The 18,265-nt window shown below is 45.4% G+C and overlaps 1 protein-coding gene across 1 annotated transcript; it reads left to right on the top strand.

The window, feature by feature from the left end:
- Window positions 1–220: 220 nt before the first annotated feature.
- Window positions 221–12,316, top strand: LOC139406960 (uncharacterized). Its single transcript, XM_071150177.1, has 21 exons — window positions 221–306; window positions 390–454; window positions 4,378–4,473; window positions 4,549–4,673; window positions 4,894–5,037; window positions 5,186–5,272; window positions 5,355–5,516; window positions 5,637–5,733; window positions 5,947–6,164; window positions 6,327–6,487; window positions 6,736–6,940; window positions 7,805–7,922; window positions 8,081–8,283; window positions 8,600–8,714; window positions 8,874–9,043; window positions 9,248–9,345; window positions 9,422–9,552; window positions 10,032–10,221; window positions 11,780–11,918; window positions 12,021–12,141; window positions 12,237–12,316. The coding sequence occupies exons 1-21, from the start codon at window positions 284–286 to the stop codon at window positions 12,314–12,316; spliced, it is 2,748 nt and encodes a 915-aa protein (XP_071006278.1). The 5' UTR covers window positions 221–283.
- Window positions 12,317–18,265: the final 5,949 nt, after the last annotated feature.

Raw genomic sequence — 18,265 nt, 5'->3', positions numbered from 1 at the left:
TCAAACACATTTACTCTACATGACAGAGAAGCATGTCAGTTCTATGTAACACATTTCTTTCTGACCGTTCTGCCCTCTGATTACAGCTAACATGCTGTGAATGTGGGCTGTTAATTGCTAATGACTGTCACTTGCTGCCAGTGTGATTGGCTACCAGATAAAACACCTGGGGAGGGCCACATGCGACATCAATTAGTGTGTTCCAGTGGTATAGTTTACAGCTGGGCTGTGCTTGGTTGTTTAACAGTGTTGGGCCACCTACAGGCCAAAGCTCCCTTTTTGCATGATGCATGTTTTTGAATGTTTGTAAGTCTTCTGAGCTTTTCTTATGCAGTGTACTTGTTACATCTGGAAATGTTAATGAGTTATATATTTTTGTATTATCTTAGTGTGACATGGATTTTGCTAGCTGTTGCAGTCTCTGGTCTTAGTTCCAAGCCCAGTTCACATCCAGGTTAGTGCTACCTAATTTATTTTTTATTTAACCAGGTAGGCCAGTTGAGAACAAGTTCTCATTTTGAACTGCGACCTGACCAAGATCGAGCAAAGCAGTGTGACAAAAACAACAGTTGTACATAAACAAATGTACAGTCAATAACACAATAGAAAAATATATGTATATATTTATTTTGCAAATGTAGGGAGGTAGGCAATAAATCGGCCATAGAGGTGAAGTAATTACAATTTAGCATGAATAACACTGGCACGATAGATGTGCAAGTAGAGATACTGGGGTGCAAGAGGGTAAGTAATGAGGGTGAGGTAGTTGGGTGTGCTGTTTACAGATTGGCTGTGTACATTGATTGGTAAGCTGCTCTGACAACTGATACTTAAAGTTAGAGGGAGCTGTAAGACTCCAGCTTCAGAGATTTTTACGATTTGTTCCAGTCAAGGATTGGAAGGATAGTCAGCCAACAAGAGCGTACAGGTTGCAGTGGTGGGTAGTGTGTATGGGGCTTTTGTGACAAAACCGGTGGCACTGTGATAGACTGCGTCCAATTTGCTGAGTAGTGTTGGAGGTTATTTTGTAAATGATGTCGCTGAAGTCAAGGACTGGAAGGATATTCAGTTTTATGAGGGTATGTTTGGTGGCATGAGTGAAGGAGGCATTGTTGTGAAATAGGAATCTGATTCTAGATTTAACTTTGGATTGGAGTTGCTTAATGTGAGTCTGGAAGGAGAGTAGTCTAACCTGACACCTAGGTAGTTGTCCCCATATTCTAGGTCAGAACTGTCCAGAGTAGTGATGCTATTCGGGCGGGAAGGTGTGAGCAGAAATCTGTTGAAGAGCATGCAATTAGTTTTACTCGCATCTTAAAAGCAGTTGGATGCCACGGAAGGAGTGTTGTATGGCGTTGAAGCTTGTTTGGAGGTTTGTTAGCACAGTGTCCAAAGAAGGGCCAGAAGTATACAGAATGGTGCCATCGGCGTAGAGGTGGATTAGAGAATCACCAGCAGCAAGAGCGATATCATTGCTATATACAGAAAAAAATAGTTGTCCTGAACTGCACCCTGTGAAACCCCCATAGAGACTGCCAGAGGTCCGGACAACAGGCCCTCAGATTTGACACACTTAACTCTATCTGAGAAGTAGTTGGTGAGGCAGTCATTTGAGAGCTATTGAGTCTGCCAATAAGAATGCGGTGATTGACAGAGCCGAAATTCTTGGCCAGGTTGATGATTACGGCCGCACAGTATTGTCTTTATTTGATGGCGGTTATGATATCGTTTAGGACCTTGAGCATGGCTGAGGTGCACCCATGACCAGCTTGGAAACCAGTTTGCATAGTGAAGGGACTGTGGGATTTGAAATGGTTGGTGATCTGTTTTGTTAACTTGGCTTTTGATTTTTTTTTTTTTTCGAAAGGCAGGACCGGATGGATATAGGTCTATAACAGTTTTGGTCGAGTATCTCCACCTTTTAAGAGGGGGATGACCGTGGCAGCGTTCCAAACTTTGGGGATCTCATACGATACCAAGGAGGTTGAATAGGGGCTGCAAAAATTTTGGCAGATAATTTGAGGTCCATATTGTTTTGCCCAGCTGATTTGCAGCTCTTTCATAATATTGGCTGTCTGGTTTTGGGTGAAGGAGAAGTGGGTGGGGGTTTGGGCAGGGTGCTGAGGTGTTGGCCGGGGTAGGGGTTGCCAGGTGGAAAGAATGGCCAGCTGTAGAAAAATGCATATTGAAATTATCAATAATCGTAGCTTTCAGTGGAGTGTTTCCTATCCTCAGTGCAGTGGGCAGCTGGGAGGAGGTGCTCTTATTCTCCATTGACCTTAGTGTCCCAGATCTTTTTGGAGAGTGCTACAAGAAGCACATTTTTGTTTGAAAAAGCTAGCCTTAGCGTTTCTAACCGACTGAGTATATTGGTTCCTGACTTTCCTGATATCGCGGGGGCTATGCGACGCTAGCCCCCCCCCCCCCCCCCCCCCCCCTCCCCCCCAGTTAAGTCTGGGGTGAACTAAGGGTTCTATCGGGTCTTAGTTCTACATTTTTAGAATGGGGCATGCTTATTTAAGATGGTGAGGAAAGCACTTTTGAAGAGCACCCAGGCATCCTCCACTGACGGGATGAGGTCAATATCCTTCCAGGATACCCGGGCCAGGTCAATTAGAAAGGCCTGCTCGCTGAAGTGTTTTAGGGAGTGTTTGACAGTGAGGGGTTTTTGTTTGACCGTGGACCCACTACGGGCAATGAGGCAGTGATCACTGAGATCTTGGTTGAAGACAGCAGAGGTGTATTTAGAGGGCAGGTTGGTAAGGATTATATCTAAGAGTGTTCCCGTGTTCACGGGTTTGGGGTTGTACTTGGTAGGTTCATTGATAATTTGTGAGATTGAGGGCATCTAGCTTAGATCGTAGGATGGCTGGGATGTTAAGCAAGTCCCAGCTAAGGTCACCTAACCGTACAAACTCTGAAGATAGATGGGGTGTGATCAATTCACATAAGGTGTCCAGGGACCAGCTTCGGGCTGAAGGGGGTCTAACAAGCAGTGAGAAACTTGTTTCTGGAAAGTTGTTTTTTTTAAGTAGAAGCTTGACTTGTTTGGGCACAGACCTGGATAGCCTGCATAGTTCTGTCACGCTAGCTCTGTAGTAGATTGCAACTCTGCTCCCTTTGGCAGTTCTATCTTGTCGGAAATGCTATAGTTAGGGATGGTCATTGGTGGCCTTCCTAAGCCAGGATTCAGAAACGGCTAGGACATACGGGTTGGCGGAGTGTGCTAAAGCAGTGAATAAATCAACTTGAGGCTTCTAAAGTTAACATGCATGAAACAATGCTTTTACGGTTACAGAAGTCAACCAATGAGAGCGCCTGGGGCATGGGAGTGATGCTGGGAGCTGCAGGGCCTTCTTGGTTAACCTCTACATCACCGGAGGAGTAGGATAAAATTATGGCTGAAGGCCAAAAGAACTGGTCGTCTAGTGCTTTCGGAACAGAGTAAAAGGAGCAGATTTCTAGGTGTGGTAGAATAGATTCAAGGCATAATGTACCGACAAGGGTGTGGTAGGATGCGAGTACAGTGGAGGTAAGCCTAGTCATTGAGTGACGATGAGAGGTTTTGTCTCTAGATGCTCCTTTTAAGCCAGGTGAGGTCACTGCATGTGTGGGGGGTGGAACAAAAGGGCTAGCTAAGGCATATTGAGCAGGGCTGGAGGCTCTCCAGTGAAATAAGACTAACCAAAACAGCAGAAGACAAGCCATCTTGAAAATAGGGAGAGGTATGTGTAGCCGAGTGATCGTAGGGTCCAGTGAGTAACTAGGTGACCTGGAGGCATGGCAATTTCAGACAGCTAGCAGATGGGCCTCGGATGTCGCAACGGGAGAGTCTGAAGTAACCCCCTCGGCCGGTTACATCGGCAGACCAGTCGTGATGGATCGGCGGCGTTCCGTGTCGGCAGCAAATGGTCCAAGTCAATTGGCAAAATTTATTGAACCCCATGAATTGTCTGGATCTCTTCGGCTAGCCGGGAGATGGGGCCTAGCTCGAGGCTAAGTGTCGCTTGCTTCAGGACAGACGTTAGCCAGGAGTAGCCACTCGGATAGCAGCTAGCTAGCTGTGATGATCCAGAGTAAAAGTTCAGAGCTTGCAGTAGGAATCCGTAGATGTAGTAGAGAAAAAGCTGGCTAGCTTCTGAACGGGGTTCCAGTTATCAAGTATAAAAAAAATATTAGATCCATATGGGTGAGATGGGTTGCAGTCTGTAGATTGAGATTCAAAATATATGCAAAGAAAAAATGAGACACGGGACAAGACAGAACATATCTGACTGCTACCCCAAATTATCTAAGTTGTATAATTTTTGCCTGTACTGCATCTGTACCTACTTAACACTGATCAATATGACTTACTGGCACCTTCTCTCCAAACAGATGGTGGTTTGAGGTCTGAGTGCCTTTGGAATATCATGAGGCTAACATTGGACGAAGCTCTGGCTGTGGGGAGCCAGCTAGAAATTGCTGCCATCAGTGAGTAGATTCTCCATGTTTATGTGAACGTTACACTCAAATCTGCTCTGCTCTTATCCACCACTGTGCTTTCAGATGGCACTGACATTATACCGTTGTCGCCCACCTTGGCTGCCCAGTGTGGATACAGCATGGACTCTGACCCTTGGGGGAATACAAAAGTATTTGTGTCCTTGTTGGGCTGTTATGTTGACAACCAGGTAAATCTTAAAGGGACATTGAAGTTCACAAATGACAACTTGAGGGGGTTTCTTGATCTGGTGTCTGTTTTAACTCCTTGAATCACTAATGCGTATTCATTTAGGGAAAATGTCAAAAGCTCTTGCAGCACTACCAGCGTTCTAGGTATTCAACCCCTGTTTCAGCCAGTAAATGTTTAGTGCATAATGAACTTGACCCAGTACTAAATTTGTTCCATAGGCGGATGAGACATTTAACCTTGGCCTGCGATTCCAAATGTATGGCGATGGCCTGTCAAAGAAGGTCCAGCATGACGTGACCGAGACATGCAGCTACTCCCGCTGGGCGTCCCGGGAAATTCTCTGTGACAGGAACTACATGGAGGTGAGGCAATCCTGATCATCCCTAGATTTTCAGGTGGCCATATCAATACATGGCTTTACAGTACATTTGGATCCTGGGGGGTGCTGGCAGGCAATGGTTGGGTTTAGAATTTACTGAGCACGCTTTGAAGACTTGCTCTGTCCCTTAGGTGTCAACCCTCATGGTCACTCCAGAAGTCCCAGTCACCATGGATGGCCAGAAAGTTCAAGAGACCTGGCAGGATGCCATCCCTGACGTATGTCTCATGAATAGATTTAGTTTTTATACAGCTGGCAAGAATGACTTGTCTGAACTGAGTTGCTATTTTCCCTTGACAGGCCGTTGCGCCAAACAGCATCTGGAAGATGACATTTCACACCCCTGACTCGAAGGTCATGGTGCTGAAGGATGCTCACCGAGCTGGCTATGGTGCAATGACTACCCCAACAAGACTGGTGTTGCGAAGCCCCTACAACATGCCGGAGACCTACGCTGAAGAAGTGAGCCTCTGCCCAAGCATCTTCTGCATTCTGGTGTATCAATTCCCTGTTAGCATGGCAGACATTTATTGACTAGAATATGCCTGTCATGTAGGAGGATAATTTTCCTTCTCTCCCCAGGTGGCAGGAGTTCCCATGGAGGTCTTCAGTGTGTCCACTTACTACAAGCAGGTTCACAGGCTGGCCATCATAGTTGCAGCTGCTGCCTGTCCTACAGGTATGTGTATATGCTGTTTAAATGGGACTCTCACTATGTTTTCATTCCTGCTTGGAGTACTGCTGTAGCATAGGGGTTTTGTCCCAGCTTCACGTATCACAGCTGATTGGTGAACTCCCTGGATTGGCAGGTTCGCCACTGAGCTTGGGCAACTTAGCATTTAGGATCACTAATCAATGTGCCCATGGAACTGCTCATTTTCTTCCTCTGCAGGTGGCTTGGTCTTCACTGATGAGGTGATCACCTGGTACGTGCCTCGCCGCATCCCCCCGCTGATCTCTAGCGCCTTCAAGATCCTGGAGACTCACATGGGCATCGATGGCCAGAGGTTGGACCAAACCATGATGGCCATCAGACGCTACAAGCTGTCAATCACAGAGTCTCATGTTGTCATTGAGCTTCCTGTGGGGTCACCTGATGGCTACTACAAGGTCTGACATGACTTACATTTTCATTACGACACAACTAATAATTTGCAATGGTTAATTAGCATTTTGGACTAGTCCCTTTTCATCTGTTTGGTGCCCACTGAACACAACCCTCTTAAGATGACATTATTTACCTGATTTGTAATTACTTCATTCTGAGTGCAGAGTCACGCCCCAGATTATTCATACCACATAACCTACACTGTTGAACCCATGCTTGAGTTGCTGTGGAGGGCAGAAGACACACAGGCTGACACGCGATATAAAGTCCTCTTTCCCATCACTACCCCTCTGATGCCCAGACCTCCACATGTTACTGAAAGTAAGTCTGCTTCACTTGTAGTAAAGGCAGGCTGTATAGTGCTAAACTGTTTCCCAATGTCTAGTCTAAACAGGTGCTGGCCCAAGTAGGAAGTCATAGCTTGCTGGTCCCTAATACAAAAATGACACTGATGTAGAATATGGCATGTTGGCTCTAATTCTATTACTCTCTGCAATGTTTTGTGCATTAACACACCCCATTAAACTTAGCTGTTTAACCCATGTTGGCCTCTACCCGTTGTCTTCTAGACAGAGTTCCTGAGCAGAAGGTGTTCAACGTCCTCTTAGGGACCTTCCTCCATGATGTGTCGCTGCTGAACATTACTTTCACTACTGGGGTGCTGACTGTCACGGAGTGCAATGCCAGAGGCTTTGACTTTCAGGAGCACCGCTTCGCCAACAGCTCAAAGACCTTCTCGCTACAAGTGCCCTTCTCGGATGAAGTTGTCCTGAAACATGTAAGTCCATTTGGTCAAATCGATTGTAGAATGTGGTAAATATATTTATGCCAGTATAAGTCTCATAAAGTAACATTTTGGGATTTTCAGTTTAGAGTACTTGAACAGATAAAAATCCAATTTTATTTGTCACATACACATGGTTAGCAGATGTTAATGCGAGTGTAGCAAAATGCTTGTGCTTCTAGTTCCGACAATGCAGTAATAACCAACGAGTAATCTAGCTAACAATTCCAAAACTACTACCTTATACACACAAGTGTAAAGGGATAAAGAATATGTACATAAAGATATATTAATGAGTGATGGTACAGAGCAGCATAGGCAAGATGCAGTAGATGCTATCGAGTACAGTATATACATATGAGATGAGTATGTAAACAAAGTGGCTAGTGATGCATGTATCACATAAAGATGCAGTAGATGATATAGAGTACAGTATATACATGAGATAAATAATGTATGTAAACATTATATTAAGTAGCATTGTTTAAAGTGGCTAGTGATATATTTGACATCAATTCCCATTATTAAAGTGGCTGGAGTTGAGTCAGTGTGTTGGCAGCAGCCACTCAATGTTAGTGGTGGCTGTTTAACAGTCTGATGCACTTGCAAGAAGCTGTTTTTCAGTCTCTCGGTCCCAGCTTTGATGCACCTGTACTGACCTCGCCTTCTGGATGATAGCGGGGTGAACAGGCAGTGGCTCGGGTGGTTGTTGTCCTTGATGATCTTTATGGCTTTCCTGTGACATCGGGTGGTGTAGGTGTCCTGGAGGGCAGGTAGTTTGCCCCCGGTGATGCGTTGTGCAGACCTGACATGCAGAACACTACCAACATGTAATTTTTTTTTTTCCACAATCTGCAGAACCCTAATCCCTTGACAACTGTCTACTTCCTCCCTCTGGTCTTCGGTCTGCTCATCCTGCCTGAACAAATCCCATTCCCCCACCCTGCAGAGCTGGAGGCCTCCCTGGAAGATGTTGGTAAGGCCACTTGGGTTAAATCTCCTCTAGCTCCCTTCAGTAGAATGACTCAAGGATGTTGGGCATCATATTACATGCACCCAGCCAGGTGCTTCAGATCAACTAAAGGATTAGATTATTTGTCATGACAGAACTGAATTTAAGCTTTACCCCTTTAGTTCTTCCCACGACCACTGGATTCTGTGACCAGGACAATTTCTACATTTCTGTCAAATATGGGAGCCAAGGGGATAACTTCCAGATCATGATGCTTCATGCTGGTTCATGGAGGGAGCTAGACACTGAGCTGTATAGTCTCACTGACAACAACACTCACGTCAGTATCGTAGTGCCGTACACCGCTCCTGATACAGTTTTTGAGGTATGAGGTGTCTGCTCATGTTTACTTGTAGCTCTAATACCACTACACTACCCTTGCAAGCCAAACTTGTGTAACAATGGTGACGCATGTGGATCAGCTAACTTTTTATTGAACTACCTAATAAGCCAGGGGTTGTCAGACTTTTGCCCCCGTTTCCGGATTTGTACATTTCCACGTTGTCTTAATGTAACATGTTTTGAAGTTTAGCTTACTTGGGGCCAATTAGCAGTGACTGTTCCTGACCATCAGTTTAATCTTGTCCAGCTGCTAAATCGTACTTGCCCACCCCTGAGTGATTTTTTTTTTTTTTTTTAAGGCGGTGCAGTCTGACTCTATCAGAGCCAGAGTAGACTTGTTGCTCTTGGAGACCCCTAACATGTGGCAACTCAACGACCTCTCGCTTGCCTGCTACTTCCCCTTGACCATGACTGGTTTGTTTTCAATTTTAAGTCAAATGCTTTATACTTGACTAAGACTATTGGAAAGCTTAAGAGCTGATTTTAAATATTACAAGAACAGCATGTTGACTTGAGTAAGGGTGCACTACCTTTTCTACACTTGCTTTGTTGAACACTTTGCTTTTATTTCAGAGTGCTACCCCAATGGCACAGTGACTGCACTGGCAGTGAAGGTGGAATCTGTTCGCAACCTAAACCCCAAATACCTGACCTTGAGTGACCAGTCATGTAAACCGGTCTTCAGCAATGACCGCTTTGCCTTCTTCTCCTTCAACCTCAACTCCTGTGGCACCACCAGAACAGTGAGACTGTTTCTGGGCCCATAGTTGTGAAGTGTCTCAGATTAGGAGTGCTGAGCTGTGACCCAGTTTTGAATTGCAGGGGGTATTTGCACCTATGTTAGCACTCCTGCGCTGACACAGGCCCAGTTGTCTAGACTTTACCTTTCTGTACTGTACATGTACTGATAAGTTTGCAGCTCTAATAGGCCTCCCCTCTCTTTGTAGTTCTTCGACAATGTCATGGTGTACGAGAATGAAATCGCCATGCACCACAGCATGGGCAAACATCAAAGTAGGAAAGGTCTAATCAATCCAGACTATCGGTAAGAATGTGCCACTATGTTGTGACCACCCCTCAGTCATATGCATATCCCTCACTGGTTTGACTGCTTCTTTCAGGCACACAGTCTCCTGCTACTACCTGGTCAACGACACTGAGACCATGGCATTCCGTACTAGGCCAAGGAACAGCGACCCCAAGGCTGATCCTGGAGTGGGACAACTAGTGGTCCAAATGAGACTAGCCCAGGGTAAAACTAGACTAGTTTGGGTGCAACCCCGTCCCAATATGGGTGTTCTATTCACTGAATGTTGAGGTTACATTTTTACCTTAAACCTAAACTTAAGTAGGCTCAATTTTTCCAACCATAATGTCTTAATAAATCTTATGGCTGGGGGGGGGTAGAAGCTGTTAACAGTTTCCCCATTCCCTGAAAGTGATGTTAATGAATTATCAAAAATATTTTTACATCTAATCACATGGCTACCCTGACTTTTTGCACCCCCCCCCACTTTAATAACTCTACCTACTTGTACATATTACATCAACTAACCGGTGCCCCTGTACATTGACTCTGTACCGGTTTATAGTCTAGCTGCTATTTTACTGCTGCTCTTGAATTATTTGGTACTTTTATTTATTTTGTAGTTATTTTTAAAACTGCATTTTAAGTATTTGTAAGGTCTACACCTCTTGGCTCATGTGACAATTCTATTTATCTGTTTTCAGAGGTGTCTTATGACTTATTCTACCAAACTGAGGACTACCCAGTGGTGAAGTACTTGCAACAGCCTCTGTATTTTGAAGTGGAGCTGATGCGGTCTACTGACCCTCGGATTGCACTGGTCTTGGAGAACTGCTGGGCAACTCTACATGATGACAGGACCGCTCTACCTAGCTGGGACCTCATTGTGGACCGGTAGCTAGCATGACTTTTGATATACAAACTTTGAGACTTGTCTTGGGCAGGATAACCAAGTGACATGACTAGGGTTGCAGTTACTAGGATTTAAACATTAAGGGTCTACTTGTCTTAATTTCTTGTTGCCACGAGTTTGCTTGTCTGCACACTGGGCAAAAAAAGTAAACGTCCCATTTTCAGGACCCTGTCTTTCAAAGAATTTGTAAAAATCCAAATAACTTCACAGATCGTCATTGCAAAGGGTTTAAACACTTTCCCCTGCTTGTTCATTGAACCCTAAACAATTAGTGAACATGCACCAGTGGAAGGGTTAAGACGCTTACAAATGTTAGACAATTAAGGTGACCATTATGAAAATGTTGGCCACTAGAGGCCTTTCTACTGACTCTGGAAAAACACCAAAAGAAAGATTCCCAGGGTCCCTGCTCATCTGCGTGAACGTGCCTTAGGCGTGCTGCAAGGAGGCATGAGGACTGCAAACATGGCCAGGGCAATAAATTGCGACATCCGTACTGTGAGATGCCTAAGACGGCGCTACAGGACAGACAGCTGAACGTCCTCGCAGTGGCAGACCACGTGTAACACCTGCACAGGATTAGTACATCCGACCATCACACCTGCGGGACAGGATGGCAACCACTGCCCGAGTTACACCAAGAAAGCACAATCCCTCCATCAGTGTTCGCAGGAGGCTGAGAGAGGCTGGACTGAGGGCTTGTACGTCTAAGGCAGGTCCTCACCAGACATCACCGGCAACAACGTCGCCTATAGGCGCAAACCCACCATCGCTGGATAAGAGGTCTGGCAAAGGGTGCTCTTCACTGCCGAGTCGCGGTTTTGTCTCACCAGGGGTGATGGTCAGATTTGCGTTTGTCACCGGAATGAGCATTACACTGAGGACCGTACTCTGGAGCAGGATAGATTTGACGGTGGAGGGTCCGTCATGGTCTGGGGCGGTGTGTCACAGCATCATCAGACTGAGATTGCCTACAATGACGTCAACGCTGTGTATTACAGGGAAGACATCCTCTTCCCTCATGTGGTACCCTGACATGACAATGCCATACTGCTCGTTCTGTGCGTGATTTCCTGCAAGACAGGAATGCCAGTTCTGCCATTGCCAGCAACGAGGACGGATCCCATTGAGAACGTCTGGGACCTGTTGGATCGGCTTTAAGGACACGCTACTCCATTTCTGTTAGTCGCATGTCTGTGGAACTTGTTCAGTTTGTCTCGGTTGTTGAATCTTATGTTCATACAAATATTTACATGTTAGTTTTGCTGAAAATAAATGCAGTTGACAGTGAAGACATTTCTTTTGTTTTTATATGAACCTGACAACTCACCCTGAATTCTTGCTGCTATATCAATCTCCATTCATTGTGGGGGATGGCCTATGGCTGGAGTGATGTGGATGGGTAGCCAGGCTAAACATGATTAGAACCCAGGGTCAGTCACTACACACCAAACAGGGAGAGACTACTTGAACTTAACCAAGAAATTGGTGTTCTGTTGCCTAACATTTAAAGCAAATGTATTCTCTTTCTGCCCTCAGTTGTGAGAATCTTGATGACCGCTACATAGTCTACCATCCAGTTGTTGCAGACGCCAGGGTTCATATACCCGCTCACGTCAAACGCTTCTCAGTCAAGATGTTCACCTTCACCACGGATGAGACAGTCCTGAAAGAACAAGTAATTTAGACCAGTTGATCTGAAGGGCCTACGTTCTTTGTGACGCTAGCTTGAGTCATAAAAAAGATATAGATATATATAAACGCTGACTCCTCTCCATAGATCTTTGTTCATTGTGATGCAGACCTCTGCGACACCACCAAACCTGATGGCATCTGCTCTGGCCAGTGTGCAAGCCCCCTTAGGAACGCAAAGCCTCTCAAACCAACTGGCTCAAGAAGAGGTATGTTCATAAGTCAATCCCCCCCCCCCACATTAGTACCACATTAGTATGAACTTCGTCCTGTCCTCCTGACCCTTTGTATGATCTTGTTCTAGGTCGCAGAGCTGCAGACATCAGCCAGCATTGGATCTCATCTGGACCTATTATTCTGTCTGACTCATCCAACTTTGTTTAGAAAATAAGTGTTCCATTTATTTGTTTATGCTTCATTGTACAATTTTAAATAAATTCCGATTGGTTTAGTCAGCACCTTCAGAACTAATTTCTTTCAAACTCTAACGTGGTGCTGAGTAATGAGCTAGCTAGTCCAGGGATAACTTGACAAATGGTGTGCCCCCTCAACAGAAGTTGTTGGAACACTGACACTTGGTCATGGCAGTGAAGCTATTTTTCAATAAAGTAATACAATTGTATTAACATTTTAACACTGGTTCAACTCTTTCCAACATTTCAGGACCAGTGCTAACACTGACACAATACCTAAATATTCTAATAACTAAGACTTGACAGTCTTGGTGACCCAGGTACAGGCCTTCTCCCATGCACTCTAAGGCTTTGTCTCAGTGGTGCATAACAGTATTCCCACTGGAAGTAGGAGGGTTGCCCCTTTCACATTGCCAATGCATCCTGTGACAAACTAACCAGGGGAATGAAGTGTGTACATTTCCCATTGGCTTCTGACATTATGCCAAATATTTGACAACTTTCTCTTGCAATGTAAATCCCTTGCTACTTAAATTTCCAGGTGTTTTTAAAGGGGCACTGCACCTGTTGACTTTGCTTTTTTTGGGGGGGGGGCTTGCTCCTGCAGAATTGCTGGCAGAAGCCAAATCTGAGTTGGCTTGGTCGCTTGGCAAGTACACACCAGTCAAACCTTGCCTACAGCTGCTTCCTCCTACTCAAACCTGCAGGTTGAGTTCAGTTACTACAGCTGTATGAGATTCCGGAGGAAGCTTTGACTAGGTCAGTAGCGTAATGTAAATACAGTTGCTGAATTTTAAACCCTTTTTACCTACCTCTGGACCAGGTCTCTTAGAGAAAAAAAGGCAGCAGCAGGTTGGAACAATGAGACAAATCACAACTTTGAATTGGATGGAAAAGCATCCAACAAGTGCTCAGCATATGTGGAAACTCCTTCAAGACTGTTGGAAAAGCATTCCAGGTGAAGCTGGATGAGTGTGCAACGCTGTCAAGGCAAAGGGTGGCTACTTTGAAGAATCTCAAATATAAAATATATTTTGATTTGTTTACTTTCTTGGTTACTACATGATTCCACGTTATTTCATAGTTTCATATTTTCTACAATGTAGAAAATAGTCAAAATAAAGAAACCCTTGACACCTACTCATTCAAGTTTTGACTGGTACTGTATATATTTTTTTGATAACGAGAAAAGGAAAAAACAACTAAATTATAAAGACGTTCCTAATTTAACACATGGTGTGTGTATAGTGGAGTTTCACAATGGGAGCCAAAAATAAATTCAGAGTATAATTCATTAACAAAAGTATATCCCTCATCTGCACAAAATTGAAAGCTCTCACAACCCCTGCTTACAGACATACATTGGTTCTGGGATATGCAACCATTTCCTTACATAACGCCACACTCTCCCAAACACCAAAAACACACGCCACACCTATCACAATATATCCACACATACCCACATACTGTGCCTTCTGTCTATTGTAATTTTATTTCCATGTTGAATTTGTACTTTTGTGTTCCAATTAGTTATATTTGAAGATCGCTTTTCTATTTGTTATATTATTGCAATCCCTACCAGGGCTAGTAATTTTGTGTTCCATTCTATCCAAGATGGCTTAGCAGTCAGACGTCTTTGTCGTGTCCCTTGTATATATTGTTTTACATATTTTTCGTCGCATACCCTTTAAAATATTTTGCTAAACCTCAACATCTAAATACTCTCCTGCAACCCGCCTCACCCAATGTGGCGTGGATCTTTTTTTCCCTAAAGTATTTATATTTACTTCGGATCCGGAATCCCTCAACTGAAGCTAACCAGCTAACTACCAGCTATCAGTCAGCAAACCATTGCCAGCGGTCATCAGCTAACCTTCAGCTCGGAAAGCTCTCGTCAGGTCGAACAACGTGACTCTAACCAGAGCATAACGGACCTGTTATTTTTATCCCCGGATTCCTACCGCAAACTGAACATTTTCATCTGGATCTTCACAACTAGCTAACCGTAATCAAGGATGACTACTCCTGACTAGCGTTTCCATCCCAGAGCAAGCACCAATTAGCTTGAAGCTAGCCCGGCCAGGGCTCCTGTGCTACAATATCCGGACCCCTTCTACAGCCGGTACGGGGCATGGAACCCCGCAGATCCCCTACGACCGGAATACCGACATAATCTGCCCGAGGACTCCAACAGGCCCCTCAGGCGCGACGCCCGCTGAAGGCCCATTATGCTAACCAGCTAGGCCTGCTAGCTACCTAGAGCTACCTGGAACCCTACTAATTCCACGACTGGTCTATCGATGTCACCGCTCGAAGAGGCAAAAACAGACTTACCCCCATCGCGACGTCCCCCAAAGGCTAACTATCTAGCCCCTGCTATCTGCTTGCTTGCTAAGCCGGTCTGCTAACTGCTAGCTTGCCGGGCCCGGTCTGCTAACTGATAGCTTGCCTGCCCGGTCTGCTAACTGCTAGCCCGGTCTGCTAACTGCTAGCCCCTGCTAACTGCTTGCTAACCCGGCCTGCTAACTGCTAGCTTGCCCCGGTCTACTAACTGCTAGCTGCCTGCCCCGGCCTGCTAACTGCTAGCTTACCTGCCCGGGCTGTAACTGCTAGCCCATGCTAACTGCTTGCTTGCTAACCCGGCCTGCTAACTGCTAGCTTGTTTAGCCCCGGCCTACTAACTGTTAGCTTGTTAGCCTGCTAACTGTCTGAATCGCCGTGTCCCCAGCCAGCCCAACCACTCACTGGACCCATATGTTCACTTGGCTACGCATGCCTCTCTCTAATATCAATATGCCTTGTCCATTACTGTCCTGGTTAGTGATTACTGTCTTATTTCACTGTAGAGCCTCTAGCCCAGCTGAATATGCCTTAACCAACCATGTTGTTCCACCTCCTACATATGCGATGACATCACCTGGTTTAAACATCTCTAGAGACTATATCTCTCTCTTCATTACTCATTGCCTAGGTTAACCTCCAATGTTCTCACATCCTACCTTACCTTTGTCTGTACACGATGCCTTGAATCTATGCTATCGTGCCCAGAAACCTGCTCCTTTTACTCTCTGTTCTGAACGTGCTAGACGGCCAGTTCATATAGTCTTTAGCCGTACCCTTATCCTACTTCTCCTCTGTTCCTCTGCTGATGTGGAGGTTAATCCAGGTCCTGCAGTGCCTAGCTCCACTCTCGCCCCCAGGTGCTCTCATTTGATGACTTCTGTAAACGTAAAAGCCTTGGTTTCATGCATGTTAACATTAGAAGCCTACTCCCTAAGTTTGTTTTACTCACTGCTTTAGCACACTCTGCCAACCCAGATGTCTTAGCCGTGTCTGAATCCTGGCGTAGGAAAACCTCCAAAAACCCTGAAATCTCCATTGCTAACCATAACGTTTTCCGCCAAGATAGAACTGCCAAAGGGGGCGGTGTTGCAATCTACTGCAAAGATAGTAATACAGAACTCTGCAGGCTATCTAAGTCTGCACCCAAACAATTTGAGCTTCTACTTCTAGAAATTCACCTTTCCGGAAACAAGTCTCTCACTGTTGCCGCTTGCAATAGACCTCCCTCTGCCCCCAGCTGTGCCCTCGATACCATATGTGAATTGATTGCCCCCCATCTATCTTCTGAGCTCGTGCTACTAGGTGACCTAAACTGGGACATGCTTAACACCGCGGCCATCCTACAAACTAAGCTTGATGCCCTCAATCTAACACAAATGATCAATTAACCTACCAGGTACAACCCAAAATCAGTAAACACGGGCACCCTCATAGATGTCATCCTAACTAATTCACCCTCCAAATACACCTCTGCTGTTTTCAATCAAGATCTCAGCGATCACTGCCTCATTGCCTGCATCCGTAATGGGTCTGCGACCAAACGACCACCCCTCATCACTGTCAAACGCTCCCTGAAACACTTCTGTGAGCAGGCATTTCTAATCGACCTGGCCGGGGTCTCCTGGAATGACATTGACCTCATCCCGTCAGTAGATGATGCCTGGCTATTCGTTAAAAGTGCCTTCCTCACCATCTTAAATAAGCATGCCCCTCTCAAAAAAATGTAGAAATTAGGAATATATATAGTCCTTGGTTCACTCCACACCTGTCTGCCCTTGACCAGCACAAAAACATCCTGTGGCGTTCTGCATTAGCATCGAATAGCCCCCGTGATATGCAACTTTTCAGGGAAATTAGGAACAAATATACACAGGCAGTTAGAAAAGCTAAGGCAAGCTTTTTCAAACAGAAATTTGCATCCTGTAGTCCTAACTCAAACAAGTTCTGGGACACTGTGAAGTCCATGGAGAATAAGAGCACCTTCTCCCAGCTGCCCACTGCTCTGAGGCTAGGAAACACTGTCACCGATAAATCCACTATAATTGAGAATTTCAATAAGCATTTCTCTACGGCTGGCCATGCTTTTCACATGGCTACCCCCCATGTTCTGAAAGAGCTGCAAAATCTGGACCCCTACAAATCAGCCGGACTAGACAATCTGGACTCTCTCTTTCTAAAATTATCTGCCGAAATTGTTGCATCCCCTATTACTAGCCTGTTCAACCTCTCTTTCGTATCGTCTGAGATTCCCAAAGATTGGAAAGCTGCCGCGGTCATCCCCCTCTTCAAAGGGGGTGACACTCTAGACCCAAACTGCTACAGACCTATATCTATCCTACCCTGTCTTTCTAAGGTCTTCAAAAGCCAAGTTAACAAACAGATTACTGACCATTTCGAGTCCCACCATACCTTCTCCGCTATGCAATCTGGTTTCAAAGCTGGTCATGGGTGCACCTCAGCCACACTCAAGGTTCTAAACGAAATCATAACCGCCATTGATAAGAGACATTACTGTGCAGCCGTATTCATCGACCTGGCCAAGGCTTTCGACTCTGTCAATCACAACATTCTTATTGGCAGACTCGACAGCCTTGGTTTCTCAAATGATTGCCTCGCCTGGTTTACCAACTACTTCTCTGATAGAGTTCAGTGTGTCAAATCAGAGGGCCTGTTGTCCGGACCTTTGACAGTCTCTATGGGTGTGCCACAGGGTTCAATTCTCGGGCCGACTCTGTTTCTGTATACATCAATGATGTTGCTCTTGCTGCTGGTGATTCTCTGATCCACCTCTACACAAACGACACCATTCTGTATACTTCTGGCCCCTCCTTGGACACTGTGTTAACTAACCTCCAGACGAGCTTCAATGCCATACAACTCTCCTTCCGTGGCCTCCAACTGCTCTTAAACGCAAGTAAAACTAAATGCATGCTATTCAATCGATCACTGCCTGCAAATGCTCGCCCGTCCAGCATCACTACTCTGGACGGCTCTGACTTAGAATACGTGGACAACTACACATGCCTGGGTGTCTGGTTAGACAGTAAACTCTCCTTCCAGACTCCCATTAAGCATCTCCAATCCAAAATTAAATCTAGAATCGGCCTCCTATATCGCAACAAAGCTTCCTTCACTCATGCTGCCAAACATACCCTCGTAAAACTGACCATCCTACCGATCCTCGACTTCAGTGATGTCATCTATAAAATAGCCTCCAACACTCTACTCAACAAACTGGATGTAGTCTATCACAGTGCCATCCGTTTTGTCACCAAAGCCCTATACACTACCCACCATTGCGACCTGTACGCTCTCGTTGGTTGACCCTCGCTTCTTACTCGTCGTCAAACCCACTGGCTACAGGTTATCTACAAGTCTCTACTAGGTAAAGCCCCGCCTTAGCTCACTGGTCACTATAGCAGCACCCACTCGTAGCACGCGCTCCAGCAGGTATATCTCACTGGTCACCCCCAAAGCCAATTCCTCCTTTGGTCGTCTTTCCTTCCAGTTGTCTGCTGCCCATTACTGGAACGAATTTCAAAAATCTCTAAAGCTGGAGACTCACAACTCCCTCACT

Source organism: Oncorhynchus clarkii, chromosome 4 (assembly GCF_045791955.1).
Source record: "Oncorhynchus clarkii lewisi isolate Uvic-CL-2024 chromosome 4, UVic_Ocla_1.0, whole genome shotgun sequence".
Lineage (NCBI taxonomy): Eukaryota > Metazoa > Chordata > Actinopteri > Salmoniformes > Salmonidae > Oncorhynchus > Oncorhynchus clarkii.
The sequence above is the reverse complement of the archived record's forward strand: the minus strand, read 5'-3'. Positions and strand labels throughout refer to the sequence as shown.